The sequence below is a fragment of the Gavia stellata genome, chromosome 8 (genome assembly GCF_030936135.1).
Source record: "Gavia stellata isolate bGavSte3 chromosome 8, bGavSte3.hap2, whole genome shotgun sequence".
NCBI classification, from domain to species: domain Eukaryota; kingdom Metazoa; phylum Chordata; class Aves; order Gaviiformes; family Gaviidae; genus Gavia; species Gavia stellata.
This window is the reverse complement of record NC_082601.1, coordinates 35,054,066-35,071,824: the sequence shown is the minus strand read 5'-3', so window position 1 is coordinate 35,071,824 and position 17,759 is coordinate 35,054,066. Positions and strand designations below refer to the sequence as shown.

At 39.8% G+C, this 17,759-nt stretch overlaps 1 protein-coding gene across 1 annotated transcript in view; it reads left to right on the top strand.

Annotated features, from left to right (window-relative positions):
- Nucleotides 1–17,759, top strand: part of MYO1B (myosin IB) — a 113,720-nt gene that overhangs the window by 40,050 nt on the left and 55,911 nt on the right. The window contains exons 4-6 of the mRNA XM_059820790.1: nucleotides 9,375–9,469; nucleotides 12,573–12,677; nucleotides 17,303–17,349. Coding sequence (XP_059676773.1) covers nucleotides 9,375–9,469; nucleotides 12,573–12,677; nucleotides 17,303–17,349 — 247 coding nt within the window. The remainder of the gene's footprint in view (nucleotides 1–9,374; nucleotides 9,470–12,572; nucleotides 12,678–17,302; nucleotides 17,350–17,759) is intronic.

The following is a 17,759-nucleotide window of genomic DNA, read 5'->3' as shown; positions in this document are numbered from 1 at the left end:
GGCATTTCTTCTGATGGCAAATTGTTGCCTTCCCTTGCAGTCTATTGCATTAAGGCATGGCTGACATTTCTTTACTCATCTCACCAGGCAGACCTATGAAGTCACTCTAGGATAAATCTTTTTATGTGAGATGCTGTAAATCTTAGGTATGTGCAGCATACTGGAGTTTAGTTGTGCTACAGTATGCTATTGTCCTGTGAGATGAGACCTTTGAAAGCATGTCCCTTTCTATGGAGTATGTGAAACTGGGCACCTCACTTCACTGTTCGTCTTCTCCTCAGTATTGCAACATGTTTAATTACTTTACAATAAAGGAATAAGTTTATTTTTCATTCTCCAGTTAGTGGACTGGAGCAAGCTTGTCTGAAAGTATTGCTACTTTTGCAATAAACTTATTTGCAGCAAGAGAAGGCCCTGCATGAGCAATGCACGTGGTAGCAATGCACACTTATTGTGGAAGCCCAAACTTGACTTGCTATAGCTCTGCTCTGCATGCATCAGGAGGAAATTACTTATTTCTGCCTTCTGACTTTGGGGTGATGCTTCATAGGCCTGCAAATAAAAGCGGGGTTTTCTTTTGCTAAGTAGGAGTACATTTTTTGAAGCAGCAACATGGAACACTGCCTGTTGGCTAAACATTTCTCTATGTGAAATCATAAGAGCACCACTACTCCCTCTGCCTCAGGAACACCTCACAGCTGGTACAACCCTACTGAGGTTTCATTTGCTAGATCAAGAAGTTGATGGCATTTTTACACTGAGCATCTATGCTCTGCCACTGATTTGGAAAAGCTCAAACTATAAGGCCCAAAGATAGATCCTATCTTTAGGATCCTATCTTTAATAAATTAAAGATAGATCCTATCTTTAATAAATTAAAAAAGAAAAGGAGAAAAAGCAACTAACAGTATATTCCCATCTGTACAGGAAAAGGCAAGCTATAATTGATCATTGCTCCTCTAATAGGGTTATAGAGTCTTGTCTTCTAAGTATTTCACTTAACTGTACTCTGGGCCTGTTTTTTCTGAAATAGCCATGGATAATTGTAAAGACCTATGTTTAGCCATGATCGGTGTTTTAAAAATGAGGAATAATTGTTTCTCAGTGTTTTATTTTGATGGAATATGTATTATGCTTCGCCACTTAAGTCAAGATAAATTAGAGTTTTATTGGAGGAGTTTACTTTTAGCCTGCTGTTCACATGGTGCAGCAGCATACTCAAAGCATGTCTTGTTCGTGCAGAAAAAGATTTCTTTTATGTAAAATTTGGTTGAAGCTGACATCAACTGAACTTGTGTGTTTGACCAGTAAAATTCCCTATTTTCAGACACATGCTGTATTAGGTATAGAAACTAATTCAATTTTCTGTAAAATACTGAGAGTCTGGATACTTCAGCACAGAAATGGAATGACCCTTTTCCCCTGCTCCTCCTTTTCCTCCCTGTCCCACCAGCCCTTCATTTCTGAATATATCCAAGAGTTCGGAGGTGCAATTCAGATCTGCTAGTATGTAGATGAAATAGTAAACTGGGATTTTAAAAAATTTTGTGTCCTCTAGTTAAACTCTGACAGAAGCCAAGCACGGAAAACCAGTTTGCACCTCTCCTTACTGTCCCGTTCAACAGTCTGACCCCTTGATACTCCATTTGAACTGGGGAATGCTCTTGTTAATGGAATAAATCCTAAGTTTTACAAACCCAACCTCCGGGGCTGCAAAACTTCAGAAGGTCCGCAGAGAAACATGAGTCTCTTGCCACCGGCATTTCTGGTGTGCCATGAAACTGCTTCCCTCGCAGGTGACCACACACTTTTTTAGTGTGGTCAGGCTGGCAGTTCAAGGAAAAGTCTGGAGCTTCTTACAGAAAATATGGCTACCAAAAAGGTTCAGCATATACTTTTGCAGTAAACCCACCGAGTGTAAGGAGTTAGGCAGTCATTAAATCAAACATGCAAGTGTTGATTTATCTTGCTGAATAAACTACATCTAATTAAATAAGTTCTTTAATAAAACAATAGAAAACATTTCCTGTACTTCCCTTCAAGGATATCATGGCCCAGTAAAATTATTATTCTTTGTAAACAAATGCCTTTTCCCCCAAGAAACGTAAAATCCTTGCAGTGCACGTTACTGCCAACTGACTTGCTGTAGGTCTGTAAGAGGCCAAGCAGTGTCCTCCGTGTGATCGTGTAGGAGATGGTTGGCTGCCTTGGGTAATGCAGCCTTGGGTAATGCAGCCTGGTATGTGGGGTGAGAGATTGTTTGGGTTACAAACTCACCTGGTTAATGCCGTGCCTTGGAAATGGGAGTAACTTGTTCATGCTAGATCCACAGGCTGAGTATTAGTATGGGTGAAGAGGTGATGGTTATGTGGCATCCCAGCTGGCTGATGTAATTTCAAGGAACGGGACTAGTCAAGGGACAATCCAAGCCAAGCTGCTCTTCTGAAAAGCTCATGACATGGAGATCCACCCCCCCCCCCCCCCCCACCTTTTTTAAGTATATATTTACTTCAGCTGACAACAGGAACCTGCTCCAAATAAGATTTCACTATTTTAATTCCCTTCTTTACGCAAACCAAGTCACGAGTTATACCTGTTGTTTGTCTGCAGCTGCAGGTGTTTATGGTGTGTGCAGCTGGCACTGGTCCACGTTAGTTCAATTTGGTATGCCCTAATGGGCTTTCCATGGTTAACATGTTACCAGAACAGGTAGATGGACCTGTCGGCTTGGTTATCTGCAGCACCAGAGCTCCGCCCGCTGCTCCGCTCTGCCATCATATTACATTACTTTGGAGGACCCAACCTTGAACCCATGCCCAGGTCACTCTCCTGACAGTCTACTGGGCTTATTCCACTACCACCTTACAGGACTGAGCTGTTGAATGTGAAGTGGACACGCTTACTGGGGTTGATAACGTTTGCTAAAATTTGGAGGGAGAATTTATTTTGTAGCCTGGATTAGAAAGTGGCATGGTCATCCTCTGCTTCAGAGATCCTGTTTTCCACCAGTTGAAGGAAAATAATGCAACAGCTGGTTCATAGGCTCCTGGTAAAAGGCGTTTCTCATTTTCCATCATACTAATGTGCAGCTCTAAAGAGATGCTTTAGATGATGTTGAAACAGGCAGAAAATCATAGACTGCATTTTTGGCTTTTGTGTACAGTGCTGGGGACAGGCCACTGTCGGTTTTCAAAAAATTACATTTTTTTTTTGGACTGTCAGTCAGCAAAAAGGAAGTGATCAAAACTGATAAAGCTTCCCACTCGCTTGGAGGGGAAACGTGTGCCATCCTGCGAGAGGGAAAAGGATCGGGGACAGACTGGGCTGTGGTGAGCTGAGAGGTTGTGCAGGCACGGTATTTGGGGAAGAAGCATTGGCTGGACCTCACTGTAGGGAGGTTTTGAGGTGAAGTCTATTGGACACGTCTGAAATCTGCTTCATCCTGAGAAAGACAAGATTTTCAGAAAGAACATTTTGACCTGAATCAACTCTTCTTCTAAACCTGCAGTGTGTATATGAGCATCAGAGGGTATATTATACTCCCAGTCTACTGGAACAGAAAATAAATCTCTCTGGCTTAATATTAGGCTGTGTTTTAAAGTGTTTTGAAAATCAAGAGTGGCTTTGTCTGTCCTCTTTGCCCTCCCTTCCCCTCTCTCCCTTCCATAAATTATGGCTGCTTCTTACAAGTCAAATGGGCTGATTTACACAGCTTTGGGCTTTATTTTGCATCTAATAATGTCACGGTTGCTAATGTGAATAACAAAATGGGGAAGCGTGTGCAGGAGGTACCCTTCTGCTGTGTATATTAGCCACATAGTATTGTTGATAAAACAGGTTTCTGTGCTCACCAGGAAAATAAAATTGGAGAATATGAATAGGGGAAAAAGCTTTCCATCTGTCTTAGCACACCTCTTTATCCTGGTATTTAAACCTGTTTTATTTTTTTCCTGATTGGCGTTTTTCAAAGAGCAGCTGCTTGCTGGTGAAAGTCTATCCTAGCCGATGCTCCATCAATTTAGCTGTTACTTTATTCACTTCAATAGCAGGCTAATCAACCTTTTCTTTTCAAGTGTGTCAAAGTGCTGAACATGAGACAGTTTGTAATTATGGAAAATGGGAGTACACTTTTTATCCTTAGGGCAATTAGATTAAATGATTCTGCACTATGAGCTAATACTATAAATCATCTCTTAAGGTTGTTTTTCCTGAATGGTGAATTTTCCACTGAGCTTCAATGGGTGGGGGGGAACATATATAACAAAAAGTGATGACTTACAACGTAAAGCCTCAAAGCACTGTATAAAATGAGCAAGGAACAGTGGAAGCACAGGTTATTAGGAATTTTTATACCCAAACAAACTGATTCTGGTATTTTCCCACTGCACATTTTGAGAGGACAATATAATTTTTTTGCTGTTACCCTGTTACTGAGCACTTCTATGCATTCAGAAAGAAAAGGAAGGAACTTAAATGATGCTCTTAATTAAACTTGAAAGAATTAATATAAATTACATTTTATGTAAAATTTACATTAAAAATGTATGTACAATTTACATTTTACTGCTGCTCTTTTTAGTCTAGTATGGCATATGATCTTTGATAAGCACTGACTTCTAGTATCCTGACAGTGTTTAGACATAGTTTAGACACAGTTGAGCAGAAATGAAGTGGTACCAGGGCTCTGCTTCACAAGGAATTGGAACGGTCAAGAAGAGAGTTTTTCTTAATTTTCTTTGAAAATAGCAAATGAGTTGGCAGTTGCAAGCCAAGATTAAGCAATAGGTGTCTTAAAATGGGGACCAAGACTCTCACAATCAAAGCAACAGCCAGTGAAGATGGGATGAAGGGAACTGACTCTATTAGTGCATGAGAAAAGCAATCAGAGGGAGTTTAAGATAGTGTTAACTAATTACTGTTAATTGAGAATGCTAGGGGAACTGAGAGGAAGAATGAAAATGATGGTGGAAAGAAGTACCGATAGCTGGTGAATACTGATCCTTTCCATCTTAAAGGAAAAAGATGGTAGAAGAGCTGCTCCTGTGAGCTGAATTTGTGACAATAAGAGCAAGGTTTTTACCCCAGGTCTAATTGCGGGTGCAATCTTGAGTGTTCAAATGAAGCACTAGCAGTTGATGCTTGTTTCGGGGTGAGTGGGTGGGAACCTTGCTCCTCTCTCTTCCTGACCCCAGTGTTTTGTTAGAGCATAGAGATGCTGTTGTGCTGCTGAAAATTGCCGGAGCCCTTTGGAAAATCCCCCTTGGAGGCCTATTTGCTGTCTCCCTTTGTTAGAACGTTTGAGTTAGGACTTTGTGACAGATCTGGCCATCTGGAGCTATGTGGCTGAAAAAGCCATGCTATAAAAAAGCAGAGCCTTCTTACTAAGCTAGGTGTGGGTGGCGTTTCTATTTCAAATTGCTTCTATACTTAAGTCTTAGCTAAAAGAGAACTCCAGTAAATATTTCTGTGTTTGTTGTGGTAGGAGAATATAATCTTTCATGAAAACCTAAACATCAAAGGAGAGCTTATTATAAGGTATGGTAAATGACACTGCTGACACACTCACCAGCTAATTCAAAACACATGGTTTATAACTGCTTTCTAAACTACAAACTATTCTAAAATTTTACTTAGGCTCTGTAATTACGAGGTGGTTCAGAGTGGTATGTGGTTTAAGCCTATAGTTGCAAATGTTGACTTTACAGAGCCATGCCTCTTAATGTTGCTAAAAGGAAAAGAATAGAGGATTCTTTGTGGTCTACGGATCATTAAAATGTGTTAAACTAAAATGACCTTAAATGAAATGATTTTATATGTTTGTAACAAACAGGCAATAGCATGAAATTACACTTTTGGAACAAATAGAGTTTGAACCAAAGACTCAAAGTGGTGTGGGATTTTTTTTTATTTTATTTTATTGCAAAGGTAGATGTCGATAATAGATAGGAAGGACTGTGAGGTGTAATGGTGTGCCATGAAAGTCAATGTGACCAATGAATAGATCTATCTTTTTCTTTGAGATAAAGATCTTTGTTCAGGCTCTGACATAAATGTGTCTAATGCTGTTTATGCAATGCCAGAAAGACAGAAATCTTAGTTATTTAAATATACTCTTGGTTATGCCTCCTGCAGTTGAATTGTTGGAACAGCGGTTGAAATGTCAGAGATAAATTCAGAACACTTGTACTAGGTAACTTTTGATAAGTGCATATGCAAAACGTCTTTTGAAATGAGTCAACTTATTTTTTCTTTTGTCTGAAGTAGATAATAATTGATATACTTGTGAAGTATTAGGCTTTGCTGGATTGTGTAGAAGATTGGAGGAAAAGATAATGTAAGCCAAGCGTCTCTGACTAGATTGGCTAAAACCAGAACTGGATGAAATCCCACTCTTTTCTTCAACTTCAGAGGTCTCATTGCAGTATTAGACTCTCAGTTTCCCTGCTGAGGGAGGAGAAAAAGCATGATTTGGTGTTTTTAACTATGCAGTGTAGGCAGAGTTAATAAATACATCAAGCAGTAAAATATAGTTTGACAGGGGCTGTTGGGAAACTAAAATTCAGTGGTTTAGAAAAGATGAATGGTTACTAAGCTGATTAACTCGTAACTCAGTATATCAACAGAGAGAATACTTTCTCTGTGCTTGATGCTGACTTCATTTTCCGGCATGAAACTACTGCCAAGAAAGTTGTTTCAAATACTAGCTGGTTGATGGCTGAGATGGTTTGAAGGACAGCAGGCACAGAATGAGCTGTCCAGTCTGTAGGTTTGAAAAGGATCTCAGTCTTACCTTCCTGCGAAAAGTGGTTTCCTGAATCAAACCCATGGAAACCATGGCATTAGTATTAACATTGTCTCACATGGCCCATGAATGCTCAGTGTAATTTTATTTCTTTTCTTTTCATCCTACTGCTTTTTTTTTTCCCTTGCAAAAAGGAATGTCATGTGTGCTGGAATAAACTTTTCTGAGTGCTGTGCATTGTACTTTTCAATTTACAAGTATTTCTGCAGCAGCGTTCAACAAATATTATTCATTTCCTAAATATGTCCTGTAAGAGAGTCTGGTAAAGTGTTATTGCTACTGCAGTTTGGATTCCGGACAGTAAAGTGGATGCCAGAAATTGTGTCATGGTCTCTCAGCAGCAGCAGCATTTTTTTTTTTTTTTTTTTTTTGCTAGTTCTCCAGCATGTTGGCCACATCACAAATTGACTTTGTTGTAATGCTAAAAACATTACAGCCTGCTACTTTCTCATAAACACATTTTCACCTCCAGTTGAATTACTGAGTTCAAATGCTTCAATCGCTATAGCAGTATTAAGTTTTGAGAGATCAGTCTTAATTTGGGTTCAATGGTATATGTATCAAAAGGAGTTAATGACCTTTGATTGTGGTTGTTAAGTGGATGGCCCAACCATCTGTGCAGAGAGGAGAATTGTAATTTAGTGCCTTAGACAATGTAAGCTGGCGAGAAAAGCAGTGAGGGAAATGGAGCCCTGGGTTGGTCATGCAACTAGACCAAAGAGGGACACAAAGAGGGGGGAATCAATGACATGGGCATCATTGGCAGGAACTAGGGAGGGAGGGGGAGGTATTTAATTTACCTGCTTTCCAGCCTTTTCAGAATATCACTTGCTTGCTATGCTGGTCTCTTGCAGGATGACTGAGCTGGTAACATGATGCAACCATAAAAACAAACAAGCAAACAAAACCAAAACCCAAATAAGCAAATATGAGATGAGTCTAATACTGATGAGGGATGAGGAATTATAAATAGTGTTGCACATGCATGTCATGATTAAATTGAGGACAATATGACATGCTCTCCGTAAACTTTTTGGGGGAGAGAAGCCAAAGGAAGAACTGCCTGAGCTAAGGGACAGTGGTAGCAAAAAAAGAAATAAGTATGAACTGATTTGAGTATATGTAGGCTTAATATTTGAAGCTTTCAAGCTGCGACAATAGGAGCCTCTAGAAAAGGCTCTGTGTGGCTCTCACTACTTGCATTGTGTTGTCCATGCTACCCCTAACTAGCTTCATGACAGAGAGCTTGCTTATCTATAAAGGGGCTGTGGTTGCCTGTGAAAGCTGCGTTATTCAAAACAAATACTTGATCTATTTGTAGTAATAAGCTTGAAGGCACAGCTCCTGAACTGTCATAGAATAAAGTTTCTAAAAGGTGCATTGAACCTGCAATGATTATGCATTTTATATTGACCTGAGAGTTCATTTCTCTTTTTCATGCATGGTTTGTTTACTGTAAATAATAAACAGTATCCACTTCTAAGTACCTACAAACACTAAATATTTTACTAGGTGCAGTAATCTAACAAAGCTCTTGGTCTGTTGAATGGATATTTATTTCATGTAAAAATACACTGTGTTTGGCTATCAGATTTTTTCTTTAAGTTAGGTAATGCAAGTGTGCCTTTTTATTTGGATTTTGCTTTTATGTCCTTTTTCAGATACTGCTTGCTTAAGTTTTTCCAAGGGGTTGTAGTGCTCAGTTTCCAGAGTCCTTTATTCCATGAACTGAAAAATGCAGTTGAAACAAAATCAATACTACTCTTTCCCTGTCTCAAAATTACTACTGAAGAAAACTAAATATAAGTAGCACATCTGCATTTCTCCAAAATATATGTTGCTGCATGGCAACAAAGCACCTCTGGATTCAAATTGCAGCCCAGTAGTTTCAGGGTCATGATGTTCTGAGCTCCATGGAAAGACATTTTTGGTGCAAGAAAGCTGTTGATTTTTACGGTGTTCTTTAATTTCACTACATGACATCACCCTTACTGAGTAAAGAACACACATATTGGGAAACACTTCTGTGTATTTATGCATAAGTCCAGCAATACCCGAATGCTTAAAATGCTCAATATTTTATAAGGTTCTGAGGTTTCTTCATACTTTTCAGAGTAGAAATTGCAGTTTATGGTATTGATAGTGCTCAGGATTCTCCTGCTTCTTTTTTCTTAAATGTCTTCAGTCAGAAAAAGTCCTGTTGATGCATTGACATGTTGTTCAATGAAGAATATGACATTTTGTTCAATAAAGAATGCGACCTAAATTTCCCTGAAATTTTGTGAATTTGTTCTGAGCTTGCTATCTTTAGAAAAAACTTAGAGATTATGCTTGCTTGTTCCTGGAGAAAGTCTAAATAAGCCACTGAGAAAAAGTATCCATTTTGCTTCTGTGGGTCTTTATATTCTGAAAAGTGAATTCGTCACCACTTACAGAACATTAGGACCTGGGGTGGGTGGGTGGGTTGGTTCGTTTGTTTGTTTGTTTTCCTGCCTGGATGTGAAGGACAGATTGTAGTTATTGTTGGTATTTGTTTTATCTAACTCTCAATTGCCTCCTTCTTACTTTGCAGCTTTGCTCTGTCAGATGAAGCATACAGATCTTTAAGGGACCAGGACAAAGACCAGTGTATCTTGATTACCGGAGAGAGTGGAGCTGGAAAAACAGGTAAATAAGTAGTTTTGATCTTATTCAAAACCATTCAGACTTATTCAGAGTCTTGCAAAGTGATGCTACAGTATGTAAGAGTTGAGGGATACCAGTATCTTTTTGTGTCTGGTGATTGCAGGAAATAAATGCTGTCATGCTTGTTGCTGTAGGTGTGAACTTACATAAACTAGTGTTTTTTTCACATTGTCACCACGATGCAGTCCTATCATGTGCTAATACAGCATCCTCATCAGTATGTGAAGTCATGCTAACATAATGCTGCTTTGTGATAAAGTATTGCAAAGACCAGAAAACTTTTAGGCTCCCCCTGAGGGAAACATGAAGATGGAGAAAACTGAATGCTTTTGGTCTTCTGGACTGGAAGACAATCCTTTGATACTTTTGCATGTCTTTTAATAAATATGTACATTTAAACTGGATTATGCCATTTATCCAAGGAAAATAAATAATAGTAGCTGATTACTTTGGAAATTTCATCAGTCTTTTGCATGCTGTGCTCAGCTGCAATTCTAAGATTGGCTTGTGTACCAGAACACTGTGTTTCTCAGGCAAAGCTGAAATTGCCGTGAAAATGACTGCTAATTTTTAAACTGGAATGGTAGAAATCAAGTGAGGATTGCATAATTGCGGAACATTTTAGGTAGACCTTAAAAAAGAAAGCAGCCAGTTATTTTCTGAAATAACAATTTCAAACTGAGGTGACTTGCAAAAGACACAGTGGCTAGGAAAACATACATCTGTTTCCATATAATTTAAGAGGTTTTTCCTTTGAATCTGAGAAAATGTGGAGCTTCGTATGCTTATACTGAGCAAGACTTAAAGTGGGTAACAAGAAGTTGCTTTCCAAGCCTTTTGTGAAAATGTAAAGTCTAGCCTTCATCTTTTTTTTTCTTTGACTGATTAGTGGCATTCAGTTGAGTGGTCTTGAAATCTTGTAATATAATCCCTTTTTTCAGTTCAATAACATGAAAACACATGTGTGTTCAGTAAAAGTGTATATTAAAATAATCAAGTTCTTATTAATATGATTGTTAGGGATTCCGTCCAGGACTTCAAATTTTAGAAAGGACTTCTGTACTGGTATTGTTTAATGTCTTGATTTCCTCAGGAACTGTGAATTATCAAGCAACTCATACAACTGAGGTCCACCTTTTTTTGATTTATTCAGTTGAAAGGTGTAGCAGTGGTTGAGTTTCTGAACTTCTCTATTTGTAGAGAATATTCTGGTAGATTCAGATTTGTATAGAGATTTTGACTGTTCTGTAATTTTCATAGCCACATGGGACATAATATGGATTACTTTTTTATAAAGGTAAGTACAGAATAATACAGGGTTTGAAATGTCAGTCAATAATCAACTCGGAATCTGTGCTATTCTCTTGCTAACATTTGGTGTGACTACTGTTGCTGAAATGGGGCTATTACCTGAGAAGTCAGGTTTCTATTGCAAAAAAAAAAAAAGGGGGGGGCCAGGGAGGAAGTTCCTGGAGTTGAGGAAACAAACTTGTTAGTACACATCCTATATAACTCTGGTTTAGATTTTTGGTAGCCAGAACATTTGATGTTTGGGCTGGAAGAATTGAAACTCAACTGTCATCAGTGGGTTTTTTCATTTACTTCCAATTTTGTTCTTGTTTCACTGCATGTTTATAGTAACATTGTGCAAGAAAACATGGTACATTACCAGAATGGTGTATTTAAATGTTTTTAGATGTTAAGGTGATGATTCCCTTCCTAGTGTCTTTATTGGACCAAATGGAGTTCCTAAGAAAAGAAAGGGCCTTTGTTTTCTCTCAGTGATGTTCAAAACCTATCTTGAAACCATTGTGTGTTGTCTTAATGCATATTATTTTGTAATACCTTATTTGCTGCTTCAGTGCTTTCTTCTGTCAGTGATTGAGTAGCTCTACTTAAAGATGTTGACTGTTTTAAGAAACATTTCAAATCAAATATTTGGTAATTCCAAGCTCTGAAGGGAATGGATTCTTAAAAATGAGCGCTGGGTTGGAGGTGCAGTTAACGGAAATGGGAGGCCTTATGGATAGTTCTCGCTCCTTGCTTTGCTTCCTGTGGTGCGGGTTTGCTCAGTTTTCTCTACAATATGGGATAGTAATTTAATACTATCAAAATTCGATTAAATAGGAAAGAATCAAAATCCAAGGGTTAACTTCTTGTTTGTCAGTTCTTTCCTGAAATGAAACCCTTAAATTTGTAACAGATCTCTGAAGAACAAGTAACGGGGTTTTTATGATGACTGTGTTGATAGGGATTCCAGCTGTTAGTAATTACTAATATTGCCTCGAATTTTGCTATCTTTTATCATACTAAACATCACAGACTCTGTTTATAAACAGAATCCTCTTTCAGCTGCTCTTTGTCCTGACCAGCAAAAACATAAGGGTTGCATGGATTATTTAGTATTTGTTTCTGTCTGTATATGGGTGATTGACACCCATATGAACCCAGCTTTCAGAGTCCAAAAATTGTTCCAGACTTTGTTAAAAGTTTGTACCTTCAAATTAGTTTCATTGTTTAAATGAAGGCTTCACTTTGTCTATTCATTATACTTTGAAACACAGTGCATAATGTTATGTGATGTTGAATGGCAGTTACTCATTTACTTGTAGTGTACTTTACAGTTGTAATTACATGTGTATAGTGTTGTATGTTTACACTTGTGTTATTGTGTATCTGCTGATATATACTGATTGAATTTTGCGTCTTGAAACTGCTTGGGCCTATTTTTTCAGGCTAGGTTAAAACATTTCCAACATGTAGGCTAGGGATAATGTTCTTTCCTTACTGAATGCCTCTTACTGAGGCGAAATGAAAAAGTAGTGGGTAATGTGCCATATCCACTGGTGGCTTCTTTAGCTTGGGAGTGCTTAGTTATTTAAGTCACTAGGGCTGCTGAAGTAATGGCATGGGTCTCATAGCAGGATATGCTCCTTCCCCATTTCCAGATGGTACAACAAAGTAGGAGAAAACTGAAATGAAATGTGCTTACACTTCCTGTCCGTGATGGGGATCGAGTCTGCAAATAATTTTATGGCCTACTTGCCAATACTTATCACTGTTTTATTTTGCTCTCCCCCCACAGAGGCAAGCAAACTTGTCATGTCATATGTAGCCGCTGTGTGTGGAAAAGGGGCAGAGGTTAATCAAGTAAAAGAACAACTTTTGCAGTCAAATCCAGTTCTTGAAGGTAAGAATCTCATAGAGCATGTATGAGTGTATTACCTGCGTGTGTATCAGCTTTCCTGCTGAGTTGGTTTGGAAAACTGTATCTGTTGTTGTTTCATTGTTATTTGGTGTCCAAAACTGTAGGAGATGCTTTCTCTGAAGAAAGCTACAAGATTTTATTCTGTTACAGAGAGGTTTTCTTGAGAATCCGGGGAGCTACAGGCCTGTGAGCCTGACCTCGGTGCTGGGGAAGGTTATGGAGCAGACCATTTTGAGGGCCATCACAGGGCATGTACAGGACAACCAGGTGATCAGGGCCAGTCAGCATGGGTTTATGAAAGGCAGGTCCTGCTTGACTAACCTGATCTCCTTCTATGGCAAAGTCACCTGCTTAGTGGAGGAGGGAATGGCTTTAGTAAAGCCTTTGGCACTGTTTTCTACAGCATTCTTCTGGAGAAACTGACTGCTCATGGCTTGGACAGGCGCACTCTTCGCTGGGTAAAGAACTGGCTGGATGGCCGGGCCCAAAGGGTTGTGGTGAATGGAGTTAAATCCAGTTGGCGGCCGGTCACAAGTGGTGTTCCTCAGAGTATTGGGGCCAGTTCTGTTCTTTTGTCAGTGATCTGGATGAGGGGATTGAGTGCTCCCTCAGCAAGTTTGCAGACAACACCAAGTTGGGTGGGAGCGTTGATCTGCTCGAGGGTCGGAAGGCTCTGCAGAGGGATCTGGACAGGCTGGATCGATGGGCCGAGGCCAATTGCATGAGGTTCAACAAGGCCAAGTGCCGGGTCCTGCACTTGGGTCACAACAACCCCAGGCAACACTACAGTCTTAGGGAAGAATGGCTGGAAAGCTGCCCCGCAGAAAAGGACCTGGGGGTGTTGGTTGACAGCCGGCTGAATATGAGCCAGCAATGTGCCCAGGTGGCCAAGAAGGCCAACAGCATCCTGGCCTGTATCAGAAGTAGTGTGGCCAGCAGGAGCAGGGAGGTGATGGTGCCCCTGTACTCGGCTCTGGTGAGGCCGCACCTCAAATCCTGTGTTCGGTTTTGGGCCCCTCACTACAAGAAGGACATTGAGGTGCTGGAGCGTGTCCAGAGAAGGGCGACGAAGCTGTTGAGGGGTCTGGAGCACAAGTCTTATGAGGAGCGGCTGAGGGAACTGGGGTTGTTCAGTCTGGAGAAGAGGAGACTGAGGGGAGACCTCATCGCTCTCTACAACTACCTGAAAGGGGGTTGCAGAGAGGTGGGTGTTGGTCTCTTCTCCCAAGTGACAAGTGATAGGACAAGAGGAAACGGCCTCAAGTTGCACCAGGGGAGGTTTAGACTGGGTGTTAGGGAAAACTTCTTCACTGAAAGGGTTATCAATCACTGGAGCAGGCTGCCCAGGGAGGTGGTGGAGTCACCATCCCTGGAGGTATCTAAAAGACGTGTGTATGTGGTGCTTAGGGACATAGTTCAGTGGTGGACTTAGCAGGGTCAGGTTAACGGTTGGACTTGATGATCTTACAGGTCTTTTCCAACCTAAATGATTCTGTGATTCTATGAGAAGAAAACTGTTTCCCTTGTGAATCAGCAGCTTAGGAAGTTAGGTCATATTTCCCAGACTCCTCCTGCTGCTCTCTGAGGGTGTACCCTTTCTTAACCCTGCCTTGATGATGCTTGGCTGTATCAAAAGACTTAACTTCAGTTCAGTCCCTCTGATTCATTTCCTTCCAGATTATATTATTATAGTCTCTAGTAAACAAACAAGCTCTGTAAAGCATTATTTTTCTTTTAGAAAAAAAAAGTGAAGAAATGGATCTTAGAAAAAACTAAGCCAATCCATATGCATGCCTGTTGTTCCCTGAGACTTATTGTTCCCTGGGTCTGGTGACTCTGTTGGCCTGTCTTCCTGACAACTGCCTTTCCTGCTCTCCCATGAAAGACTTTTTATTTTTTAATTAGTCATTTTAATTTAAAGATGTTGGCTGCCAGAAACAGGATCTTCATTTTTCCTGGAGATAGATTATATGATCCTCAAAGCTTGCAGTTTTGTCCCATTGTCTAATAATTGCCTTCAGAAGTGCCTTGGTTAGCACTGACTTATTTTAGGTCTATTGTGTTGATTCCTGGCTTGGTCTTTCTCACAGTTCTCTAAGCTATTGTGGTGCCGAGACGAATTCTCATGACTGCTGTAATAATTTTGCATTATGGCCAGATGATGTGTAGTGCTTGTAAGACTGTTGAGTGTCAACATTTTATTTATTACCTAGCTATCTATATGTACGTGCAAGGATTTGGAGTCTAAAGGGAGCAAGCACTCTATGTATTATACCAGTGAGAACGGGGGGAAAAATAAGAGAGAAGGGAATGAGAAAGTGGGCTGAGAGCAGAATCACAGAATCATTAAGGTTGGAAAAGACCTGTAAGATCATCAAGTCCAACCATCAACCCAACCCCACCATACCCACTAAACCATGTCCCACAATGCCACATCCACACATTCCTTGAACACCTCCAGGGAGGGTGACTCCACCACCTCCCTGGGCAGCCTGTTCCAGTGTCTCACCACTCTCTCACTAAAGAAATTTTTCCTAATATCCAGCCTGAACCTCCCCTGGTGCAACTTGAGGCCATTTCCTCTTGTCCTGTTATTAGTCACTTGGGAGAAGAGACCAACACCCACCTCTCTGCAACCCCCTTTCAGGTAGTTGTAGAAAGCGATGAGGTCTCCCCTCAGCCTCCTCTTCTCCAGACTGAACAACCCCAGCTCCCTCAGCCGCTCCTCATAAGACTTGTGCTCCAGACCCCTCACCAGCTTCGTTGCCCTTCTCTGGACACGCTCCAGCACCTCAATGTCCTTCTTGTAGTGAGGGGCCCAAAACTGTTCCACTTAAAGCTGAATGGGGGGACTGCAATCTTCCATTGTTTTGGATTCACAGCAAAGAGCTGTGTTGCTTTTATCACTGTCCTGGAAGGCAGATTTCAGATGTAGACAGAAATAGTATGAGAAGTACAGAGGCTTTTCTTGCCAAAGCTGGGTTTCTCCTCAGGCACTGCCCAATTTAGTGGATTTCTTTTTGGTTTGTGAATCTTTGTTTTAATGCAAGAGGAATAGAGTAAGCTTACGGAAGAGTGCCTTATCATTTTAAGGTATTATTTTTTCTACTTGGTGCGGTGGTAACTGCCTATTTAGCTTTTTGGAAGGTAGGACACTGGATTATTCCATGAGGCCGCTGAGCAAGCCTGGCTGCTTATATACATTTTAGACAGAAATTAAGCATTTGTGGTTAGATTTGTTTTTCTTTGGTTATGTAGTTCTGTTTCAGTCAAGCTGCAGTGCAAGAAAATGACATAAATGTTACATATGCATAATTTATCTTATGGGAATTCTTTTTTTTTTTTAAGTACAGTTGCTACTGTAAATTAACTTTTAGAAACAATGAACTTAAGGGAAAACTGAGGAATGTGTCTTGTGCTTTATAATGGGACATTTGTGCTTGATTCTGTGCAGTTATAAATGACTCTACTGTTCAGCACTGTGTTTAAGAAAATGCAGCTCAGAGATTTGCTTGTTGAAAAGATGATTTATTGCAGGGCATAAAGATTTTAAAAACAATTCTTTCACTTATCCTTGGCCTTCAGGAGCAACAAACTTCTCCTTTTGGCTTTAGTTCTTTGATCAAGAATAAGTCTACTCATGCAAGTTTGCTGAAGCCTAAAAGCATGTATTTATTTCAGTCCAAAACCATTGACTTGATCTTTGAAAATATATATGCTATATGAATAAATACTGGGATAAATAAAGTCTCCTGGTGGAGTAGGAGCGCTATACTTAATCATGCAGGGCACACTCCTGTTTGACTGGCGGTGTTTTCACATTGTGCGATGTTAAGAGCTTGAGTTCTCCTCCAGTCGGAGTTCTTGTCCTGCCTGTGTTCTAAGCTGGTGGCTGCCCATCTGAACATGGCCCTCGGAAGTCCTTTCTTGCAGAGTTTTCATTGTCAGAAAACTTCAGCTAAAGAAATTCAAAAACCTAGTCTATGTCTAGCTGAAGAGAGTGGTTTTAACTTTCTTTGTAAATCAGACTTATTTCAGCTGATTCATGTTCAGCTTAAGCTAGGATAAATGTGTTGGAATAGTGTAAATAAATGAGTTTCAAAGCATTGATTAAACTGTCCCATGCAAACAATTTTAAGTGTCATTCTGTAATTTCTTCAGTTCTGGCCTCCATTCTTTACCATCTTCAGTTCTGGGAACTAGTATTCCATTCTTTCTCTGAACTGAAGAGAAAGAAGTATTTCCTACATTTAAAGTTATTTGGGTAACAAAAATTTAAATTTGATGATTCAAACCCCAAGGATATATGCTCAATCCAGGTGCAGTTTTGTCTTGGAACTATTTTCCTTGTATGTTTTTCTTTCACTTTTTGAAACAAAGGAAGTGTTGAGATGAAACTGCTTTCAACTTCCATAGGTGTTTTCTCATTTGTGATCATGCCTGTCACACTCTGTCTATCCCCAGTGACTCCTACCCATACAATGAACAGGGTATTGTTTCTCAGAAGTTTATGATTCCTTTAAATATATAAACAGTCAGAGATAATTTAGCATTTAAATATTTTACTGATAGATTTGGTTGTCATGTTTGTTTTTCTCTTTCTCCAGCTTTTGGAAATGCCAAAACTGTGAGGAATGACAACTCTTCTAGATTTGTAAGTACTTTCTTCAAGGCTGAATTTGAATTTCTTTTAGGGGAGCATGTTATCTTGTTGGCTGTTTCTGTTCTACCTTGTATCAGCCGTCAAGGCATCTGTAAGGAGGGAATGAATAATTCGGAGAGAGAATTTTCTTGTAGTTGTCTGAGGACTGTGATGTTTGGAGAGGCAAACACTTTCAGTAGCAACCAAGATTCCATTTTGTACATTCAAGCACGTTCTCCTTCCCCAGTGTGTTAGTAGTGCATTATTAGAAGTCACCCCTGTTTTTAAAAGATGTTTCACTTCTTTGTCAGAAATCTTGTTTTCTGATGTGGGCATGGAGTTCTATGGAGAATCAAAGTAGAGGTTTATTAAAAAAAAAAAAAAAAAAATTAGGATGTGACAATCTGTGACCGGATGAAAAC